General features: G+C 47.0%; 2 protein-coding genes across 2 annotated transcripts in view; one reads left to right on the top strand and one right to left on the bottom strand.

Annotated features, from left to right (window-relative positions):
* The window catches only part of LOC137304532 (very-long-chain enoyl-CoA reductase), a 60,154-nt gene extending 58,266 nt beyond the window's left edge, over positions 1 to 1,888 (bottom strand). Inside the window, exon 1 of the mRNA XM_067973168.1 lies at positions 1,809 to 1,888. Within this exon, the coding sequence (XP_067829269.1) occupies positions 1,809 to 1,823 (15 nt within the window). The 5' untranslated portion in view covers positions 1,824 to 1,888. The remainder of the gene's footprint in view (positions 1 to 1,808) is intronic.
* nxnl1 (nucleoredoxin like 1) overlaps positions 1 to 23,063 on the top strand; it is a 42,985-nt gene extending 19,922 nt beyond the window's left edge. Inside the window, exons 2-4 of the mRNA XM_067973169.1 lie at positions 1,121 to 1,252; positions 14,814 to 15,172; positions 21,901 to 23,063. Coding sequence (XP_067829270.1) covers positions 14,847 to 15,172; positions 21,901 to 22,183 — 609 coding nt within the window. The 5' untranslated portion in view covers positions 1,121 to 1,252; positions 14,814 to 14,846 and the 3' untranslated portion in view covers positions 22,184 to 23,063. The remainder of the gene's footprint in view (positions 1 to 1,120; positions 1,253 to 14,813; positions 15,173 to 21,900) is intronic.
* The last annotated feature ends 34 nt before the right edge of the window (positions 23,064 to 23,097 follow it).

The following is a 23,097-nucleotide window of genomic DNA, read 5'->3' as shown; positions in this document are numbered from 1 at the left end:
TTTGGGTGTCCTTGTACACAAAGCACAGAAAGTTAACGTGCAGGTACAGTAAGCAATTAGGAAGGCAAATGTTATGTTGGCCTTTATTGCAAAGGGGCTGGAGAACAAGTGTAAGGAACTCTTGCTGCAATTGTACAGGGCTTTGGTGAGACCACATCTGGAGTACTGTGTACAGTTTTGGTCTCCTTACCTAAGGAAGGATATACTTGCCTTAGAGGTGGTGCAACAGAGGTTCACTAGATTGATTCCAGGGATGAGAGGGGTGTCCTATGAAGGAAGATTGAGTAGAATGGGCCTATACTCTCTGGAGTTTAGAAGAATGAGAGGTGATCTCACTAAAACATAAGATTCTGAGAGCTGAGAGGCTGCTTCCCTGGCTGGAGATTCTAGAGCTAGGGGGCATAGTCTCAGGCTCAGGGGTCAGCCATTTAGAACTGAGATGAGGAGGAATTTCTTCACTCGGAGGGTTGTGAATCTTTGGAATTCTCTACCCCAGAGGGCTGTGGAAGCTCAGTCATTGAGTATATTCAAGGCTGAGATCGACAGACTTTTGGAATCAAGGGACATGGGGATCCGGCAGGAAAGTAGAGTTGATGTTGAAGATCAGCCATGATCTGATTGAATGGTGCAGCAGACTCAAGGGGCCATATGGCCTGCTTCTGCTCCTATTTCTTATGTTCTGTGGTAGTGCTCTTGCCCTCTGTTAGAGGTTGTGGGTTCAAGTCCCACTTAAACTTAAAACATAATCTAGGCTGACACTTCAATGCAGTAATGAGGGAGTCACTGTTGGAGGTGCCGTCTTTCGGATGAGATGTTAAACCGAGGCCCCGGCTGCCCCCTCAGGTGCTTGTAAAAGATCCCATGGCACTATTTAAAGAACAGGGGAGTTCTCCCCGTGTCCTGGCCAACATTTATCCCTCAACTTACATCACAGATTTTCTAGTAAGTCATCTCAATGCTGTTTGTGGGATCTTGCTGTACACAAAATGGCTGCCACATTTCCTTATATTACAACAGTGAGTACACTTCAAAAACACTTAACTGGCTGTAAAGTGCTTTGGGACGTGCTGCGTTTGTGAAAGGAGCTATATTAATGAGAGTTTTTCTTTCTTTCTTTCAGAGACTGGTGGAAAACGTGCGCACGACGAAGTTGGACAATAACAGGACCAGGCTCAGGCTGCAAGGTCCTCCGGTGTCAAACAGCCGGCTGACAGTCACCGTTCGGACTCCCGCGTGGAGAGGGGCAACTTGGGTGAGTGATGGGAGACCAGCCGCCCACCAATACCAGACGGGAGAGAAAAAACAGCAGACTTCAAAATTAACGTTCTGAGACCAAACAATCGTGTGAAACGATCTTATGTTTCGTCTCTATATAAAGAAAAAGGACTTTGAGCTGCATTAAGTGCATTGTAATGATAGAATGGGATCAGAATCAGATAGTGATGCTAAGATAGTTCACAGGTCACTGCATTAAACCCCCCCCCCCCCATCACAGGTTGAGGATGCGCGTGCGCAGTATGGGCTGCCCAAGTCACGCACGCGCAGTCTGAGGTGCCCAGTCGCACATGCGCAGTAGGGGGCCCCCCTCCAAAGCCGCGCCTGCGCTGTGTGAAGGCACAGCGCTCAGCCGACGAGTTCGCGCATGCGTCTGCGGCGGGGACACACTCCCGGCTCCTGGCTTCACCCTCCGCGGCCCCGCGTCACAATGACACCCCGGTGATTCAACTCCACCCCGCTTCAAGCGCCGTCCCCTCCCCTCCCCACCGGGCCCGGGCACGGAGTCGGGCCGCGGCTCCTCGCTCGCTCACCTCATAGTGCTTCATCTCGGCGGGTGCCCACAAACCGCCCAACGGACTCGGGCCGCGAGACCAGTCACCTGACAGGAAGGGGGGGGGGGGTGGGGCCGGCGGCCATTTTAAGCCATCAGCCAATCGCCGCACGTCATGAGATCCAGGTCACCCAATCAGGGGCAAATGTCCCCCGATTCCCCTTCCCAGCCAATGAATGGCATCGACTCTCCGGGGGGACCAATTAGAAACCACACCGGTGGGAGGAGCGGCTCCCGGCTCAGCCAATCAGAAGGCGCTTCGACTTTAATGAGGCGGGGCTTAGTGCCGATATGGTGCGCAGGCGCAGACGGGGCAATGTATACACAGCACAGGTGCAAATGGGACATTGTGTACACAGCACAGGAGCACACAGGCCACTGTATACACAGCACAGGTGCACACGGTACAATGTTTACACAGCACAGGTGCACACAGAGGACCATGTATATACAGCACAGGTGCACACAGAGGCGTCAGTGGACTGGGAGTCAATGGGTGATGGGTGAACGGGACTTGGTGCGAGTTAGGATACGGGCTACAGTGTTTTGGATGAGCTCAAGTTTATGGAGGGTGGAAGACGGGAGGCCGGCCAGGAGAGCATTGGAATAGTCCAGTCTAGAGGTAACAAAAGCATGGATGAGGGTTTCAGCAGCAGATGAGCTGAGGCAGGGGCGATATTACAGAGGTGGAAGTAGGCGGGTTTGGTGATGGAGCGGATATGTGGTCGGAAGCTCATCTCAGGGTCAAATAGGACGCCAGGGTTGTGAACGGTCTGGTTCAGCCTCAGACAGTGGCCAGGGAGAGGGATGGAGTCGGTGGCTAGGGAATGGAGTTTTGTGGCGGGGACCAAAGACAATGGCTTCAGTCTTCCTAATGTTTCATTGGAAGCAATTTCTGCTCATCCAGTATCGGATGTCAGACAAGCAGAGTGACAAATCAGAGGCAGTGAAGGGGTCGAGAGAGATGGTGATGAGATAAGAACATAAGAAATAGGAGCAGGAGTAGGCCATTCGGCCCCTCGAGCCTGCTCCACCATTCAATCAGATCATGGCTAATCTTCAACCTTAACTCTCCTTTCCCGTCCGATCCCCATATCCCTTGATTCCCCTGGAGCCCAAAAATCTATCGATCTCAGCCTTGAATATACTCAACGACTCAGCATCCACAGCCCTCAGGAGTAGAGAATTCCAAAGATTCACAACCCTCTGAGTGAAGAAATTCCTCCTCATCTCAGTCTTAAATGGCCGACCCCTTATCCTGAGACTATGCCCCCTAGTTCTAGACTCTCCAGCCAGGGGGAGCAATCTCTTAGCATCTACCCTGTCAAGCCCTCTCATAATCTTATATGTTTCAATGAGATCACCTCTCATTCTTCTAAACTCCAGAGAGTATAGGCCCATTCTACTCAATCTCTCTTCATAGGATAACCCTCTCATCCCAGGCATTAATCTAGTGAACCTTCGTTGCACTGCCTCTAAGGCAAGTATATCCTTCCTTAGATAAGGAGACCAAAACTTTATGCCGTATTCAAGGTAAGGTCTCACCAATGCCCTGTACAATTGTAGTAAGAATTCCTTACTCTTGTACTCAAACCCCCTTGCAATAAAAGTTAACATGCCATTTGCCCTCCTAATTGCTTGCTATACCTGCATACTAGCCTTTTGTGTTTCTTGTAAAGGACACCCAAGTCTCTCTGAACACCAACATTTGATAATTTCTCACCATTTAAAAAATATTCTATTTTTCTATTCTTCCTACCAAAGTGAATAACCTCACATTTCCCCACATTATACTCCATCTGTCACATTCTTGCCCACTCACTTAACCTGTCTATATCCCTTTGCAGACTCTTTGTGTCCTCCTCACAGCTGACTTTCCCACCTAGCTTTGTAGCATCAGCAAATTTCGATACATGACACTCAGTCCCTTCATCTAAATCATTAATATAGATTGTAAATAGCTGAGGCCCAAGCACTGATCCTTGCGGCACCCCACTAGTTACAGCCTGCCAACCTTAAAATGACCTGTTTATCCCTACTCTCTGTTTTCTGTCCTTTAACCAATCCTCTATCCATGCTAATATATTACCCCCAACCCCATAAGCCCTTATCTTGTGTAACAACCTTTTATATGGTACCTTATCAAAAGCCTTTTGAAAATCCAAAATGTACTACATCCACTGGTTCCCCTTTATCTACCCTGCTAGTTACATCCTCAAAAAACTCTAATAAATTTGTTAAACACGATTTCCCTTTCATAAATCCATGCTGACTCTGCCCAATCATATTATGATTTTCTAAGTGCCCTGTTACTACTTCCTTAATAATGGATTCCAGCATTTTCCTGATGACTGATGTCAGTCTAACTGGCCTGTAGCTCCCTGTTTTCTCTCTCCCTCCCGTGCACATGGGACAATGTATACACAGCACACGTGCACACAGAGGACAATGTATATACAGCACACGTGCACACACAGGACATTGTATATACAGCACAGGTGCACGCGGGACAATGTATACACAGCACAGGTGCATACACAGGACAATGTATACACAGCGCAGGTGCATACACAGGACAATGTATACACAGGGCAGGTGCATACACAGGACAATGTATACACAGTGCAGGTGCATACACAGGACAATGTATACACAGCGCAGGTGCATACACAGGACAATGTATACACAGGGCAGGTGCACACGGGACAATGTATGTACAGCATAGACAAAGGACAATGTATTTACAGCACAGGCGTATATACAGAACAATGTATATACAGCAAGGGTGTATACACAGGACAGTGTATACACAGTGTAGGTCTATGCACAGAACAATGTATATACAGCATAGGTTGATACATAGAACAATGTATAATCAGCATAGGGTTATACACAGGACAACATATATTCAGGGTAGGGGTATACACAGGACTTGAGAAGCTGGGGTTGTTCTTCTTAAAAAAGAGAAGGTTAAGGGGAGATTTGATAGAGGTGTTCAAAATCATGAACAGTTTTGACAGAGTAAATAATGAGAAACTGTTTCCAGTGGTAGAAGGGGATATAGACAAGCTGGGTGAGTGGGCGGAGATTTGGCAGATGCAATACAATATTGGAAAATGTGAGGTTATGCACTTTGGCAGGAAAAAATCAGAGAGCAAGTTATTATCTTAATGGCGAGAAACTGGAAAGTACTGCAGTACAAAGGGATCTGGGGGTCCTAGTGCAAGAAAATCAAAAAGTTAGTATGCAGGTGCAGCAGGTGATCAAGAAGGTCAACGGAATGTTGGCTTTTATTGCTAGGGGGATAGAATATAAAAACAGGGAGATATTGCTGTAGTTATATAAGGTATTGGTGAGACCGCACCTGGAATACTGCATACAGTTTTGGTCTCCATACTTAAGAAAAGACATACTTGCTCTCGAGGCAGTACAAAGAAGGTTCACTCGGTTAATCCCGGGGATGAGGGGGTGGACATATGAGGAGAGGTTGAGTCGATTGGGACTCTACTCATTGGAGTTCAGAAGAATGAGAGGCGATCTTATTGAAACATATAAGATTGTGAAGGGGCTTGATCGGGTGGATGCGTTAAGGATGTTCCCAAGGATGGGTGAAACTAGAACTAGGGGGCATAATCTTAGAATAAGGGGCTGCTCTTTCAAAACTGAGATGAGGAGAAACTTCTTCATTCAGAGGGTAGTAGTTCTGTGGAATTTGCTGCCCCAGGAAGCTGTGGAAGCTACATCATTAAATAAATTTAAAACAGAAATAGACAGTTTTCTAGAAGTAAAGGAAATTAGGGGTTACGGGGAGCGGGCAGGAAATTGGACAGGAATTTAGATTTGAGGTTAGGATCAGATCAGCCATGATCTTATTGAATGGCGGAGCAGGCTCGAGGGGCCGATTGGCCTACTCCTGCTCCTATTTCTTATGTTCTTATGTTCTTAAGGGTCGGTGACCAGAGGACACGGATTTAAGGTGATCAGCAAAAGAGCCAGAGGCGAGATGAGGAAACATTTTTTTTACGCAGCGAGTTGTGATGATCTGGAATTCACTGCCTGAAAGGGCGGTGGAAGCAGATTCAATAGTAACTTTCAAAAGGGACTCGGATAAATACTTGAAAAGGAAAAATTTACAGGGCTGTGGGGAAAAAGCAGGGGAGTGGGACTAATTGGACAGCTCTTTCAAAGAGCCGGCATAGGCACGATGGGCTGAACGGCCTCCACCTGTGCTGTACCTACTATGATACTATGTATATACACTATATACACAGAACAATGTATATTCAGCATAGGTGTATACATAGGACAATGTACATATAGCATAGGTGTATACACAGGACAATGTATATACAGCACAGGTATATACATAGGACAATGTATGTACAGCATAGGGTATACACAGTACAATGTAAATGCAGCACAGGGATATACACAGGACAATGTATATACAGCATAGGGGTATATACAGGACAATCTATATGTGGGACAGAGGTATATACAGCACAATGTTTATGCAGCACAGGGGTATATACAGGGCAGGGGGATATACAGGGCAGAGGGATATACAGGATGATGTATACACAGAACAATGTATTTACAGTACATGGGTATATACAGCACAACGTATATACAGCACAATGTATGTACAGCACATAGGAACAGGAGTAGGCCATTCAGCCCCTCGAGCCTGTTCCGCCACTCAATGAGATCATGGCTGATCTGTATCCTAACTCCACCCACCCGCCTTGGCTCCATATCCCTTAATTTCCTTGACTAGCAAAAATCTATCGATCTCAGACTTAAAATTGAGCGAGCATCTAATGCTCTTTGTGGGAGCGAGTTCCACACTTCTACCACCCTGTGTGTCAAGAAATGTTTCCTAACTTCTCTCCTGAATGGCCTGGCTCTGATTTTAAGGTTACGTCCCCTTGTTCTAGACTCCCCCACCAGTGGAAAAAGTTTCTCTCTATCTACCCCATCAATTCCTTTCAAAATCCTAAAAACCTCAATCAAATCACCCCTTTAACCTTCGATATTCCAGGGAATACAATCCTAGTTTATGTAATCTCTCCTCATAATCTAACCCACGGAGCCCTGGTAACATTCTGGTGAATCTGCACTGCACTCCTTCCAAGGCCAATATATCCTTTCTAAGGTGCGATGCCCAGAACTGTACATGGTACTCCAGATGTGATCTAACCAGGGCTTTGTACAGCTGTATAACAATGTACATATAGCACTGGCATATATACAGCAGTTGGCCTGGTCAACTGAATCTAATGCCCACAGAGAGATTGAGAAAGACAAGGATGAATAAAGCAATATGGTCACGGTCCCGAGGATGTCTTCTTTGGACAGGGCTTTCTCGGTGCTGTGATCAGGTCAGAGGCTGGGGTTGAATCAGAAGCTGGAGAGTCTAGAACTAGGGGGCATAGTCTTAGGATAAGGGGTCGGCCATTTAAGACTGAGATGAGGAGGAACTTCTTCACTCAGAGGGTTGTGAATCTTTGGAATTCTCTACCCCAGAGGGCTGGGGATGCTCAGTTGTTCAGTATATTCAAGACTGAGATTTATAGATTTTTGGACTCTAGGGGAATCAAGGGATATGGGGATCGGGCGGGAAAGTGGAGTTGAGGTCGAAGATCAGCCATGATCTGATTGAATGGCGGAGCAGGCTCGAGGGGGCGTATGGCCTACTCCTGCTGCTATTTCTTATGTTGTTATATTTTTATATTTTGGGAGAGATACACATGGAGCTGGGAGACCAGGATATATCTAAGAACCTTAGAGAGGAGAGAGAGGTTAGAAATGGAGTAACAATTGGAGAGAATAGATGGGTAAAGAGTGGAAATGGTGGTAGTTTTGGATCGGAGATGAATGGTGCCTGAGCAGGGGATGTCATTAATAATTTCAGCATGACTGGGGGCTAAGAAAGGTAATTCAGGTGGGGGGGGAGGGGGGAGAGGGTCAAGCCTGCAGGAGGTGGGTCTCATGGAAAGAGATTAGCTTGGAAAAAGCTGGTGGATAGATGGGAGAGAAACTGCAGAGTGTCGGGATGGGTGGGTGGGAGACTGAGAGGAGATCAGGAGCTGGATGGGAGTGAAGGGGTCGGTAGCAACAGGGGAATCTGCAGAGATGGTCTCAATCTTAGATTGGATTGGCCTTGTCTTCAGGGATGATCCTGGAGTGGTAGGAGGACTTGGCTGAGGAGAGTAAGACACAGAAATGCTTAACATGATCAAACCAGGTCTGGAGTTGGAAAAACAAAACCATCCATGCATTCAATGGACTTGAATTCTCCAGCCTTTGGTCCAATTGTGAATCAATGAATTAATAATTAATTAATTATTTTAAATTACTGAAGGGTTTGATAGGGTAGATGGAGAGAAGATGTTTCCATTTGTGGGGGAGACCAAAACTAGGGGCCATAAATATAAGATAGTCACTAATAAATCCAATAGGGAATTCAGGAGAAACTTCTTTACCCAGAGAGTGGTGAGAATGTGGAACTCGCTACTACAAGGAGTAGTTGAGGTGAATAGATTAGATGCATTTAAGGGGAAGCTAGATAAACACATGGGTGAGAAAGGAATAGAAGGTTATGCTGATAGGGTTACATCAAGTAAGGAGGGAGGAGGCTCATGTGGAGCATAAACACTGGCATAGAGCAGTTGGGCCGAATGGCCTGTTTCTGTGCTGTAAATTTGATGTAATTCTACGTAATATGTAATTTTGATGTGGGAGAAGGGCAGGGGTGAGGGATTTGGTGGTAACCAAGGTGTGAAAGGCAGAGGCAGTTGAACAGATCGACAGCAGCAGAGGTGTCATGGCTAGTGGAGGGCCAGAGGAGAGGGGATTGGGAGTTTGTGATTGAATTAGTGAGGCAGCGCTGAAAGAGTTTTTTTTCCAGGGGTAGATAGCGGGGTTGGGAAAGGCAGGGATATATGGATGGTAAGAGAAACGAGAAAGTGGTCAGAGATAGTCTATTGGGCGATTGAGACTTTGGAATCCATTACACAATGTCGTATATCATTTTGAATTGAAATATCAAAGTGTCAGTTTGGCTCAGTTTGTGGCAGTTTTGCCCCCGATTGAGAAGGTTGTAGGTTCGAGTCCCACTCCAGGACTTGAGCACATAATCTAGGCTGACACTCCAGTGCGGCACTGAGGAGTGTTGACTCTTCTTAATCAACCCGTTGCCCCAGTGTCGTCAACCCAAAATTAAAGAAATCTAACAAAAGTGCCCCTGAAGGGCACGACCATTAAAAACCCAAATCATACAAAAGACAAAGGGAACTTAGCAAATTAAATCATAATATTACTGGCAGTGCCTACTATGCACTCCAGTCCCTGCGGAGCCCAGCGGTCAGGGAAGGCCTCAAGCATACTGGCAGACACCGCATGCTCCTTCTCCAGGGCCACCCGGGCGCAGAGAGGACCGCGGAGGAGAGGCAGGCAGTCCCCATGAGCCGCGTCTAACCTGCCGCGGAGTGTTGCAATATCGGAGGTGCCATCTTTTGGGTGAGACGTTAAGCCGAGGTCCTGACTGCCTGTTTAGGTGAGTGTAAAAGAAGATTCAAAGAAGAGATGGGGAGTTCTCCCTGTCCCCATGGCCGACATTTACCCCTCAACCCCCAAAAAACAGATTAACAGTCCGTTTATCTTCTTGTTGTTTGTCGGACCCTGCTACATGCAAATTAGCTCCTGTGATTGCCTGCTTAACAACAGTGACCATACTTCAAAAGTAATTCATTGGCTGTGACGCACTTTGGGATGTCCTGAGGATGTGAAAGGGTCAGGGTTAAATGTGAGTTTGTTCTTTCTTTCAAACGTTCCAACTGAAATACAAAACATCTTGATAACTCAACCATAAATGCCAATCTACGTCTTCAGTTCTTTATGACATTGGAGGCTCTGTGCAAAGTTCTCATTCAAACCAAAATACTTTATCTCACATGTCAAAATCTCATGTTACTTCCCAGTTCAGTTTAAAACTTACTGGCGATTGTTTTTGTTGTTCTAAAGGCACATTCCAAGAGGTTTGACCATCGCAAAACATTTTCGTTTTCTTTTTGCCAATTGAAGGCATCGTCACCAGTTTGAGTTCCACTTCAAACACTTCTTCACGAAGCTAAAGTTTCCCATCCAACGTCCCTGGGGATTCCTCGTGCTGTCCTGATTCGAACCACAGTGATTACTCATAGTTGTCATCTCCACATTCCCATTCATAGTTAAACTGCAATGCTATTCATCACTTTCAATACTGACCCAACACCCCCAACCCAAATCCAGTGTTTAACATGGCTACTCACTCAGAACCCTCATTGACAACAGCTGTCGGAGAGAATGCAAACTCACATTGCAGCGGCTGTTCTTAAATTGAACCATGTGTTCACATTCCTTGTCACTTTGCCGTTTCAAATTACTGTTACCGTCTTGGACTCCAATCTGTTCTTAAGAACGCCAATGTTTGCTCCAATCCCTTTCTCCAGATCTTTCACACAGGGACTGCACTGCATGGGATTCATCCCTCAGGATTTGGTCAAAATCCATTATATCATCTTCGTTCCCCATTCAGATCCGATCTCTCGATTGAATTCATTGGCAATAGTTTTCCTTCTGTTCAAATTCACAGTCCATCTACTTTTTCCATTTCTAACTAGTTCAGATTTCTTTCGGACGAGACACCTACCCTCTCGCAGTTGGACGTAAAAGATCCCATGGCACTTTTTTTTTATTCGTTCATGGGATGTGGGCGTCGCTGGCGAGGCCAGCATTTATTGCCCATCCCTAATTGCCCTTGAGAAGGTGGTGGTGAGCCGCCTTCTTGAACCGCTGCAGTCTGTGTGGTGAAGGTTCTCCCACAGTGCTGTTAGGAAGGGAGTTCCAGGATTTTGACCCAGCGACGATGAAGGAACGGCGATATATTTCCAAGTCGGGATGGTGTGTGACTTGGAGGGGAACGTGCAGGTGGTGTTGTTCCCATGTGCCTGCTGCTCTTGTCCTTCTAGGTGGTAGAGGTCGCGGGTTTGGGAGGTGGTTTCGAAGAAGCCTTGGTGAGTTGCTGCAGTGCATCTTGTGGATGGTACACACTGCAGCCACAATGGTGAAGGGAGTGAATGTTTAGGGTAGTGGATGGGGTACCAATCAAGTGAGCTGATTTGCCCTGGATGGTGTTGAGTTTCTTGAGTGTTGTTGGAGCTGCACTCATCCAGGCAAGTGGAGAGTATTCCATCACACTCCTGACTTGTGCCTTGTAGATGGTGGAAAAGCTTTGGGGAGTCAGGAGATGAGTCACTCGCCGCAGAATACCCAGCCTCTGACCTGCTCTTGTAGCCACAGTATTTATGTGGCTGGTCCAGTTAAGTTTCTGGTCAATGGTGACCCCCAGGATGTTGATGGTGGGGGATTCGGCAATGGTAATGCTGTTGACTGTCAAGGGGAGGTGGTTAGACTCTCTCTTGTTGGAGATGGTCATTGCCTGGCACTTGTCTGGTGCAAATGTTACTTGCCACTTATCAGCCCAAGCCTGGATGTTGTCCAGGTCTTGCTGCATGCGGGCACGGACGGCGTCATTATTTGAGGGGTTACGAATGGAACTGAACACTGTGCAATCATCAGCGAACATCCCCATTTCTGACCTTATGATGGAGGGAAGGTCATTGATGAAGCAGCTGAAGACGAAGAGCAGGGGAGTTCTCCCTGGCCAATATTTATCCCTCGATCGATGTCACTAAAAACAGATTATCTGGTCTATAAAATAATGAGGGGCATAGATAAGGTAGATAGTCAAAATCTTTTCCCAAAGGTAGGGGAGTCTATAACGAGGGGACATAGATTTAAGGTGAGAGGGGAGAGATACAAAAGGGTCCAGAGGGGCAATTTTTTCACTCAAAGGGTGGTGAGTGTCTGGAACGAGCTGCCAGAGGCAGTAGTAGAGGCGGGTACAATTTTGTCTTTTAAAAAGCATTTGGACAGTTACATGGGTAAGATGGGTATAGAGGGATATGGGCCAAGTGCAGGCAATTGGGACTAGCTTAGTGGTATAAACTGGGCGACATGGACATGTTGGGCCGAAGGGCCTGTTTCCATGTTGTAACTTCTATGATTCTATGGTCATTTATCACATTGCTGTTTGTGGGATCTTGCTGTGCGCAAATTGGCTGCTGTGTTTCCTACATTACAACAGTGACTACACTTCAAAAAGTGTAAAATTGGATTTAAAGCACTTTGGGACATAATGAGATGATGATGGGTGCTGTATAAATACAAATTCTTTCTTTCAATGGAAACCTCATTGACAATAGCAACTTCCCATTCTAATGGATTTTCCCATTTCAAATATGTGCTCTTGTTCATTTTCTTAATGCTAGTTCAGTTTAACTTTCTGTTTCAAACTGTTCTCAATCGCCCAAAAATTCAAATCCATTGTCAAAAGAGCGCTCTCATTGTGCACTCTCATTCAAACCACAATAATCATTCACAACGCAGTGTGATTGCCCTGTTCCCCATTCAACCCAATCTCTCAACTTATAGTCTGGAGTGTGGGACTGGTAATGGGGCATGGCTGAGGGTTACTGCACTGGTAGAGGTCAGGGTCGAGGGAGAGCAGGGAGCACGAAAGGGGAGATTGGTGCTGGAAGCACTGAGAGGGGGAGATGGGGGGGGGGAGGTGCTGGGGTATAAAGCTGAGAATACAGTCCCACATTATGTGGTTGACTTTAATGCCCTCTGAAAGTGGCCTAGAAGACAATCAGTTGTCAAAAAAGAAAAATTGCTTAATACCATCACCGCACGGCCCCCAGCGGTTGTTCAAGGAGAGGCCCACGGTACCACTCTCTCAGGGCAACCGGGGATGGGTAATAAATGCCAGCCTAGCCAGCAACTCCCAGACCCTGGGGATGGAAGAAGATTGCCTTTTGAGGACATTGGGAATATCTGGCCAGGAGCATAGCAGCTTGAGCACTGAGTACAATAAACCGTCCCTTACAAAGAAACAACTACCATCTGCTGCTGAAACCCTCATCCGTGCCTCTGTTACCTCCAGGCTCGACTATTCCAATGCTCTCCTGGCCGGCCTCCCACCTTCCACCCTTCGTAAACTTGAGCTCATCCAAAACTCTGCTGCCCGTATCCTAACTCGCACCAAATCCCTTTCTCCCATCGCCCCTGTGCTCGCTGACCTACATTGGCTCCCGGTCCTGCAACGCCTCGATTTTAAAATTCTCATCCTTGTTTTGAAACCCCTCCCTATCTCTATAACCTCCTCCAGCCCTACAACCCTCCGAGATCTCTGCGCTCCTCCAATTCTGGCCTCTTGCGCATCCCCAATTTCCATTGCTCCACCATTGGCGGCCGTGTCTTCAGCTGCCTGGGCCCTGAGCTCTGGAATTCCCTCCCTAAACCTCTCCGCCTCTCTCTCCTCCTTTACGATGCTCCTTAAAACCTACCTCTTTGACCTGTCATCTCCTTATGTGGCTCGGTGTCAAATTTTGTTTGATAACGCTCCTGTGAAGCGCCTTGGGACGTTTTACTACATTAAAGGCGCTATATAAATGCAAGTTGTTGTTGTTAGTAAAAGGCCAGTTCTGTGCCTTTACCTCCCAACCTGCCTCTGCTGCAGCTACTGACTGCCATTCGCAGCTTTCTCTGTTTATCGTGTCCCTATCAGTAGGTGACTGATGAACCCTGCTTGGCCTTGAGCTCGCCTCATTATTAGAAGGACATTGAGTTTAAACCAGCACATACATTAGTCGTAAAACAAAAGCAAAATACTGCGGATGCTCGAAATCTGAAATAAAATGCAGGCAGCATCTGTGGAGAGAGAAACAGAGTTAATGTTTCAGGTCGATGACCTTTCATCAGATCTGGAAGAAGTTGGAGATTTAACAGTTTATAAACAAGTACAGGGCCAGGGGAAAAGTGGGAGGGGGAGGAGGAAAGAACAAAGGGGAAGATCTGTGATAGAGTGGAGGGCAGGAGTGGGGGAGACCAATACTGGGGGCCATAAATATAAGATAGTCACTAATAAATCCAATAGGGAATTCAGGAGAAACTTCTTTACCCAGAGAGTGGTGAGAATGTGGAACTCGCTACCATGAGGAGTGGTTGAGGGGAATAGCATCGATGCATTTAAGGGGAGACTAGATAAACACATGAGGGAGAGAGGAATAGAAGGTTATGCTGATAGGATGGGAGGAGGCTCGTCTGGAGCATAAACACCGGCATAGAACTGTTGGGCCGAATGGCCTGTTTCTGTGCTGTAGATTCTATGTAATTCTATGTAAATGACAAAAGGGATGATGGTGCAAGGCAAGAGAGGGTGGTAATGGGACAGGTTAAGAAACAAAAGATGGGTCCGGAGGAAGTGTGAATGGCAACAGCTGAACCGTTACCAGCACCTGCTGTCCGAGACAATGGGAGCAGTGGTTATGATCTGAAGTTATTGAAATCAGTGTTGAGTCCAGAAGGTTGTAAAATTTTTTTTTATTCATTCATGGGATGTGGGCGTCGCTGGCCAGGCCGGCATTTATTGCCCATCCCTAATTGCTCTTGAGAAGATGGTGGTGAGCCGCCTTCTTGAACCGCTGCAGTCCGTGTGGTGACGGTTCTCCCACAGTGCTGTTAGGAAGGGAGTTCCAGGATTTTGACCCAGCGACGATGAAGGAACGGCGATATATTTCCAAGTCGGGATGGTGTGTGACTTGGAGGGGAACGTGCAGGTGGTGTTGTTCCCATGTGCCTGCTGCCCTTGTCCTTCTAGGTGGTAGAGGTTGAGGGTTTGGGAGGTGCTGTCGAAGAAGCCTTGGCGAGTTGCTGCGGTGCCTAATCGAAAGATGAGATGCTGTTCCTCGAGCTTCCATTGAGCTTCGTTGGATCAGTGTCGGAGGCCGAGAACAGAGAGGTCAGAGTGGGAGTGAGGCGGAGAATTAAAGTGGCTTAATTAAAGATTAACAGTAATCCTGATCGGGTAAATCTGATTTAGTGGCAGAGGCTGCCGTGGAGACGGTTGGTCATCATGGTGGACGTGTTCAACGGAATAACCTTGATAGAGAACAACAGAGGCAGAGACGAACTGGACACCCAGCAGCAGCTGGAGAACAAGGTGAGAAACAAGTTGGTGCTGCTGTACTTCGGCTCGAGGGAATGTCCCAAATGCCAGAAGTTCTCCCCCGCGCTGCAGGATTTCTCCAACCGGCTGATGGACGAGTATTACGTGGATCGAGCAGCTCAGCTGGTGCTGGTCTACGTCTCCCAGGATCAAACAGAGGAGAAGGAGCAGCAATATCTCAAGACACTGCACAGGAAGTGGCTCTTCTTACCATTCCGGGACAAGTACAAAAGGTAAGGGGGCGCCGCACTGGAACACAGAGGGTTAAAGGGCGACATAGGAAACATAGGAACAGGAGTAGGCCATTCAGCCCCTCGTGCCTGCTCCGCCATTTGATAAGATCATGGCTGATCTGTGATCTAACTCCATATACCTGCCTTTGGCCCATATCCCTTAATACCTTTGGTTGCCAAAAAGCTATCTATCTCAGATTTAAATTTAGCAATTGAGCTAGTATCAATTGCCGTTTGAGGAAGAGAGTTCCAAACTTGTACTACCCTTTGTGTGTAGAAATGTTTTCTAATCTCACTCCTGAAAGGTCTGGCTCTAATTTTTAGACTGTGCCCCCTACTCCTAGAATCCCCAACCAGCGGAAATAGTTTCTCTCTATCCACCCTATCCGTTCCCCTTCTGCAAGATTATGAAGGGTTATGATAGGTAAACGTAAACCTGAGCTCGTCCAGCTCTGCTGCCCGTCTCCTAACTCGCACCAAGTCCCGTTCACCCATTACCCATGTGCTCACTGACCTACATTGGCTCCCGGTCGGGGAACGCCTCGATTTTAAAATTCTTATCCTTGTTTTCAAACCCCTCCATGGCCTCGTCCCTCCCTATCTCTGTAACCTCCTCCAGCCCTACAACCCTCCGAGATCTCTGCGCTCCTCCAATTCTTGCCTCTTGCGCATTCCCGATTTCCGTATCTCCACCATTGGCGGCCGTGCCTTCAGCTGCCTAGGCCCTGAGCTCTGGAATTCCCTCCCTAAACCTCTCCGCCTCTCTCTCCTCCTTTAAGACGCTCCTTAAAACCTACCTCTTTGACCAAGCTTTTGGTCACCTGGTCCCAAAATCACTTTGTGGCACGGTGTCAAATTTTGTTTGATAATCGCTCCTGCGAAGCGCTTTGGGACGTTTTACTACATTAAAGGCGCTATATAAATGCAAGTTGTTGTTGTATTTGTAGTTAAATCCCTCCATGGACCATTTTGTGTCTGTGACTGGTTTTTTTTTCGGGTCTCAGTGGGTTTCATTAATTTAGATTTGGTGGTGGTCAGGGTCGTAGAGTTCACTCGTCAGCCGGCACATGTAGGAGGGAACGTTTGCCCCGATGTTGGCGAAGGACAGTTCCGGAGGGACGTAGTCTCGAGCACAAGTCATTGCTGCTGCTTTGGAGAGAATCTCACCTCCCACGACGGGAAGAAACTTAAACAACCGGGCGTGGAGCGGCGCCCAGCGGCTCTCACTCCTCCCTCAGCAAGGAAGGGCGCAGTCCCTTTAAAAGACGACGCACCGTCCAACTCTTATAGCGGACTGACCGCATTAACACCGACCACTATAAACGGTGGGGACTGTAATCCCACCTCACTGTAAAGGAGAGACACAAAGAGTAGTTAGAACATGGAATTCTCTGCCACAAACCATTGTTAAAGCAGATTTAAAGTACCTTTAAAAGGAAATTAGACAGTTGCGTGAAAAAGAGGAGTAGTAAAGGGTATGGGGAGCATGAGAGTGGGATTGGACCAGGCAGATTGATGGGCTGAACGGCCTTTTTCTGAGTCGAAACATACTATGATTCTATGAAGTTAAAGGTCCCAACTCCTTGAACTTGTGATTTTATTAAGAGGAGAGCTGTACTGCTGCTAACGTTGGAGCAGGTCCAAGCATGGGGCAGCTCTGTGAATGGTGGGAGAGGTCTAAAAGCATTCGGCCTCATTTTCCTACAGGCACGTTGGGTGGACGGACGTTCACTAGTGAGGACACTCAGAGGAAGCAGGAATTAGATCTTGGGCCTGGTCCCACTGTTGGAGATTAAGATTGAGAAATAGTTGAGAAATCCATTTTACATGAAAAAATTACTTATTTTGTACTATGTTCCATTTCATATTATTCCTGTAGTTAAAAAACATAAAATTGAAAGACATTGAGAACATAATATTGAGCAGGCCTGGAACATCTTGACAGGAGCTGGTATCGACAGTGGGTGAAGATTATGAGTGCCCAGGCTGTGGGCACAGCTTAGAAACAGTATAAAGGAAGTGAAATTATAACTGCAAGGGGGAAGAAATCGGAAGGAGTAAGTTGAGCTCAGCTGGCTGCAATGGACTATTCTTCTATAGTGGCATCGTATGCAACCTCGGTGTTGGCCGTGAGTATATGTAACATTTAACTTTAATAAACCGCCAAGCTAGGGTCGCCAACTCTGATTGGACGTATTGCTGGAGGTTTCATCACATGACCTCCTGCCTCCAGCCACCCCGCCCCCACACTCCCGCCATTGGTCGCTCGACATGTCCATCCTCACGGTGCCCCCCCCCACACTCCCGCCATTGGTCGCCTGACATGTCCATCCTCGTGGTGCCCCGCCTTCCCACGGCCAATTGGAGAGCGAACGGACTCTTCATTACACGATTGGATGATTCTTGACTGTCAGTCAAACAGCTGTTTTTCCCACGTCCAATATTTTTATAACTAATCATCAAAAGTGTTCAAAGAAAATTTAAAAACCCCACAATTTTTATGTGAATAAGGCAGGCAGCAAGGCCATGGAGGACAAAAGAGGCAAGTGGAAACCTTTTTTTTGCAGGACCCATAGAAAACTTCAGTTGGAGGCCTTCGGACTGCTGCTTTTGATGGTTATTATCCCTGCCGTGGGCTCTCAGGCCTACAACAATGGCTGACTGTCCTCATCCACTTACAGGTAGTAGGCCCTGGGGGGTGGGGTCGCCAACCCTCCAGGATTCGTCCTGGAGTCTCCAGGAATTAAAAATTAAACTCCTGGACACTGCTGCAAGCAACACCCGGGAGAAAAATCACAAGGGTAATAAAAACTGTGGGTTGTAAAAATTTTCTTTGAACACTTCTGATTATTAGTTATAAGAATATTGTTTGACTGGGCGGGGCGGTTGGAGGAGGGAGGTCATGTGATGAAACCTCCAGGAATATGTCGAACCAGAGTTGGCGACCCTAACCTGCGCTGGGGGGGTCACCTGGCCTAGAGTAATGACCTTAACTTGGAAACCAAGTGGGATCAGGTCATGTCAGGGTGAGTGTACTATTTCCTAGACCCTAGGCAAACTAGTTACATCAATATTGGTGTAACTTTATGTCCATTTTTAAGTAAGGGAAGTTACCTCATTGTTCTCTCTGACCTGGAATCATTTGTATGATTGATAACTGCACGCAGTTTATTAAAATGGCTGATGAATACACGCCAAGGTGGAGAATTCAGCCGCACAGCGCCAATCTTTCGGACGCTAAAGGACCTACTTAGCCTCTAGTATAATGGACAAGAAGCTCACGCATATTTCCGGCCAGATGTGTGCTGCCCCTCTTACTGGGAAAGGGCAAAATCCATTGTGCAGGGCCTGAAACGGGAATTAGACCCTTTGTATATGCAAATGAGAGGCCTAATGCCTGTTTCACAAGATGGGTTTTATTATTATACCAGCATGGAATGAGAAAAGGCCATTTGGCCCATCAAGCCCACTCCTTTCACATGATGTGGAGATGCCGGTGATGGACTGGGGTGGACAAATGTAAGGAATCTTACAACACCAGGTTATAGTCCAACAGCTTTATTTGAAAATCACAAGCTTTCAGAGGCTTTCTCCTTCGTCAGGTGAATGTGACTCACCTGACGAAGGAGAAAGCCTCCAAAAGCTTGTGATTTTCAAATAAAACTGTTGGACTATAACCTGGTGTTGTAAGATTCCTTACTCCTTTCACAGACCATGTACAATCTACCCCATCATAGATTCTAGCCGACTAATCTAATCCCCTGAGGCAAAATGCTACAAATACTCCCTCATCCATCCTCGCCTCTTCATTATTCAACCTTGGCTTGCTAACCTTCTCCTGCTCCGGCAGGATGGGCCCCTTTGTGACCTGTGGAATATTTACTCATCTCAATCTACTCCTGTCCCTATTATGACCAATCTCATTCCCAGCCAGGTGTTTTCCAGCTGCTTTTGAGGGAGCCTCAACTGCCTCTGCTGGGAATCTGCTCCATATCATAGAAATTAGGAGCGGGAGAAGGCCATTCGGCCCTTCGAGCCTGCTCCGCCATTCAATATGATCCACTACTCTGTGAAAGAAATCTTCTCAGCTCCCATCACTCGTTAATTCTATTGCTGTGCGGCCCAATCCAAGTCAATACCTGACTGTCAGCTACTTCATCAGCATTTTGAGGACCTGCATCATGTCGTCCTCAATCTTCTTTTCTCCAATGAAAAGAAAATCCAGCTCTGCAACTGTCCCTTCGTCCTGAGGCATTCTCACCATTCAGGCGCCGAAACTGCTCCCTGTTCGCCCCCCACCCACACCCCGCGCGCTCAGAAATTGGGCGCGCCAAAACTTCTACCCCCACATGTTTTGAAGCTCTGTTGCCTTTGCTCGTTTGTTACTAACTGAACCAGTGACCAAGGTGCATTCTGGCTGAGTGGACGGTGGGATGCAGCAAAAGAAGAGAAGACCGTCCCCCATTTATGGAATGCCTTTCATGCTCACAGGACATCCCGGAGCACTTTACAGCCAGAAGTGCCGAGTGGATGATCCGTCTCGACCTCCTCCCGATATCTCCACCATCACAGAAGCCAGTCTTCAGCCAATTCGATTCACTCCACGTGATATCAAGAAACGGCTGAGTGCACTGGATACAACAAAGGCTATGAGCCCCGACAACATCCCGGCTGTAGTGCTGAAGACTTGTGCTCCAGAACTAGCCGCGCCTCTAGCCAACCTGTTCCAGTACAGCTACAACACTAGCATCTACCCGACAATGTGGAAAATTGCCCAGGTATGTCCTGACCACAAAAAGCAGGACAAATCCAATCCGGCCAATTACCGCCCCATCAGTCTACTCTCAATCATCAGCAAAGTGATGGAAGGTGTCGTCGACAGTGCTATCAAGCGGCACTTACTCACCAATAACCTGCTCACTGATGCTCAGTTTGGGTTCCGCCAGGACCACTAGGCTCCAGACCTCATTACAGCCTTGGTCCAAACATGGACAAAAGAGCTGAATTCCAGAGGTGAGGTGAGAGTGACTGACCTTGACATCAAGGCAGCATTTGACCGAGTGTGGCACCAAGGAGCCCTAGTAAAATTGAAGTCAATGAGAATCAGGGGGAAAACTCTCCAGTGGCTGGAGTCATACCTAGCACAAAGGAAGATGGTAGTGGTTGTTGGAGGCCAATCATCTCAGCCCCAGGACATTGCTGCAGGAGTTCGTCAGGGCAGTGTCCTAGGCCCAACCACCTTCAGCTGCTTCATCAATGACCTTCCCTCCATCATAAGGTCAGAAGTGGGGACGTTTGCTGATGATTGCACAGTGTTCAGTTCCATTCGCAACCCCTCAGATAATGAAGCAGTCCGTGCCAGCATGCAGCAAGACCTGGACAACATCCAGGCTTGGGCTGATAAGTGGCAAGTAACATTCGTGCCAGACAAGTACCAGGCAATGACCATCTCCAACAAGAGAGAGTCTAACCACCTCCCCTTGACATTCAACGGCATTACCATCGCCAAATCCCCCACCATCAACATCCTGGGGGTCACCATTGACCAGAAACTTAACTTGACCAGCCATATTAATACTGTGGCTACAAGAGCAGGCCAGAGGTTGGGTATTCTGCGGCGAATGGCTCACCTCCTGACTCCCCAAAGCCTCTCCACCATCTACAAGGCACAAGTCAGGAGTGTGATGGAATACTCTCCACTTGCCTGGATGAGTGCAGCTCCAACAACATTAAAGAAGCTCGACACCATCCAGGACAAAGCAGCCCGCTTGGTTGGCACCCCATCCACCACCCTAAACATTCATTCCCTTCACCACCGGCGCACAGTGGCTGCAGTGTGTACCATCTACAAGATGCACTGCAGCAACTCACCAAGGCTTCTTCGACAGCACCTCCCAAACCCGCAACCTCTACCACCTAGAAGGATAAGGGCAGCAGGCACATGGGAGCAACACCACCTGCACGTTCCCCTCCAAGTCACACACCATCCCGACTTAGAAATATATCGCCGTTCCTTCATCGTCACTGGGTCAAAATCCTGGAACTCCCTTCCTAACAGCACTGTGGGAGAACCGTCACCACACGGACTGCAGCGGTTCAAGAAGGCGGCTCACCACCACCTTCTTAAGGGCAATTAGGGATGGGCAATAAATGCCGGCCTCACCAGCGACGCCCACATCCCATGAACACATAATAAAAAAGTACTTTTTGAAGTGCAGTCACTGTTGTAATGGAGGAACATGTGGCAGCCAATTTGCGCACAGCAAGATCCCACAAACAGCAATGAGATAGTGACCAAAATTACTGATGTTGGTTGAGGGATAAATATTGTCCAGGACACCGGGGAGAACTCTCCTGCTCTTCTTCGAGCACAGCAAGATCCCACAAACGGCAATGACATAAATAGATTTTTCCAGTGATGTCGTTGAGGGAGGATTGTTGGCGAGGTCATCGGGGAGAACTCCCCCTGCTCTTCTTGAAATAGTGCTGTGGGATCTTTTACGCCCACCTGAGAGGGCACCTTGGGATCTTGCTGTGCTCAATTGGGTTGCTGCATTTGCCTTCTAAACAACAGTGACTGCAGTTCAAAACTAATTCATTAGCTGTGAAGTGATCTGGGATGCCATGAGGACATTAAAGGCACTATATAAATGCAAGTTCATTCCTTTAAGGAGTCGATCTGAGATGGTAGCATGGACTCTAATAAATGTTTATATTTTGTATTCCAGAGAGTTACAAAAGAAGTATAATATCAAGGACATCCCAAGTATTGTTGTTCTCAAACCCAATGGAGACCTCATCACCAGGAACGGTGTAGCCGAGATCACCATGATGGGAGTAGATTGTTTCAAGAACTGGTGGGAAGCATCTGATGTCATTGACAGGAATTTTCTCCTGGCAGAAGATTTTGAGGATTGGACCTGGAAGAGTCTGACCGATCCCTTAAGGCAGCTTAAGTACAAGATTAAAAAGATGGGAGAGGGGGAGCAGAAAGCCCATGAGACAGAGTGAGCAGTGTTTAGTGTTACAGCTCGAGCTTTTGCCCAACGGTTTCCGCATGTTCCAGGGTTGACCCAGACCCTTTTGAATCTTTACTCTCCAGTGTATGTGTTAGCACGGAATGGGTGCAACAAATAAATCCAAATTGCAGTGAATTGTGCACTGGAGAACAGGTGGAATTCCCGCCATATCCTCCTGTCACCTCAGAAGCGAGGAAATAATGTACCACAAGACCACTATCTACAGGCTAAACTACCCAGTCAGATTTATTTACAAATAAAATTATATATGAATACAAAAAATATGTAACAAGATACCAAACAGCACAATACTTTTATAATAGAACTGGAATCAGTCCACAAGGCATTTATATATTCTTATAATCTCGTCCCAGCAAATTCTTGGAAAATCAGATTCTGATGTTTAATTCTCTGCGATGCCCCAACTGGCCCCCATCATTATTAGAGGCAAGGTGAATAGAGAACTAAAGAACAGGACAGTGTCCCTGGATTATAAGGGTGCCCTTTCTTTGATGTCGACGTATAGCTGTTGAGAATGATTAAGTTTGATTGAATTAGCCATCAAGGCAATAATTGTGTCTTACCCTGTAACAATGGCGCCAATCTTAAGTCACACTTTACAAAGTGTTTCCTACTAACAGCAATTGTAGAACGCAACGGTCTGTATCTAATTGGATGTTTGCTAATCATCCCAGTCTGTCCATCTGTCCACATTAACATCTTAAAGCCTGGTCATTAGAGGATATTCTTTTGTTGGCTCTCTGTGTGTCTGCCTTCCGTTTGTAACTTTGTGAAGAGGAGTCTCCACTTTGAGCCTGACACAAAAAAAAAGACGTAAAATAAAGAGAGAAATTCCTGAACTATCACGGTTATCTAATGTCTGATATCGTTCTAGTTTGTTCAATG

This window comes from Heptranchias perlo, chromosome 37, assembly GCF_035084215.1.
Source record: "Heptranchias perlo isolate sHepPer1 chromosome 37, sHepPer1.hap1, whole genome shotgun sequence".
Lineage (NCBI taxonomy): Eukaryota > Metazoa > Chordata > Chondrichthyes > Hexanchiformes > Hexanchidae > Heptranchias > Heptranchias perlo.
The sequence above is the reverse complement of the archived record's forward strand: the minus strand, read 5'-3'. Positions and strand labels throughout refer to the sequence as shown.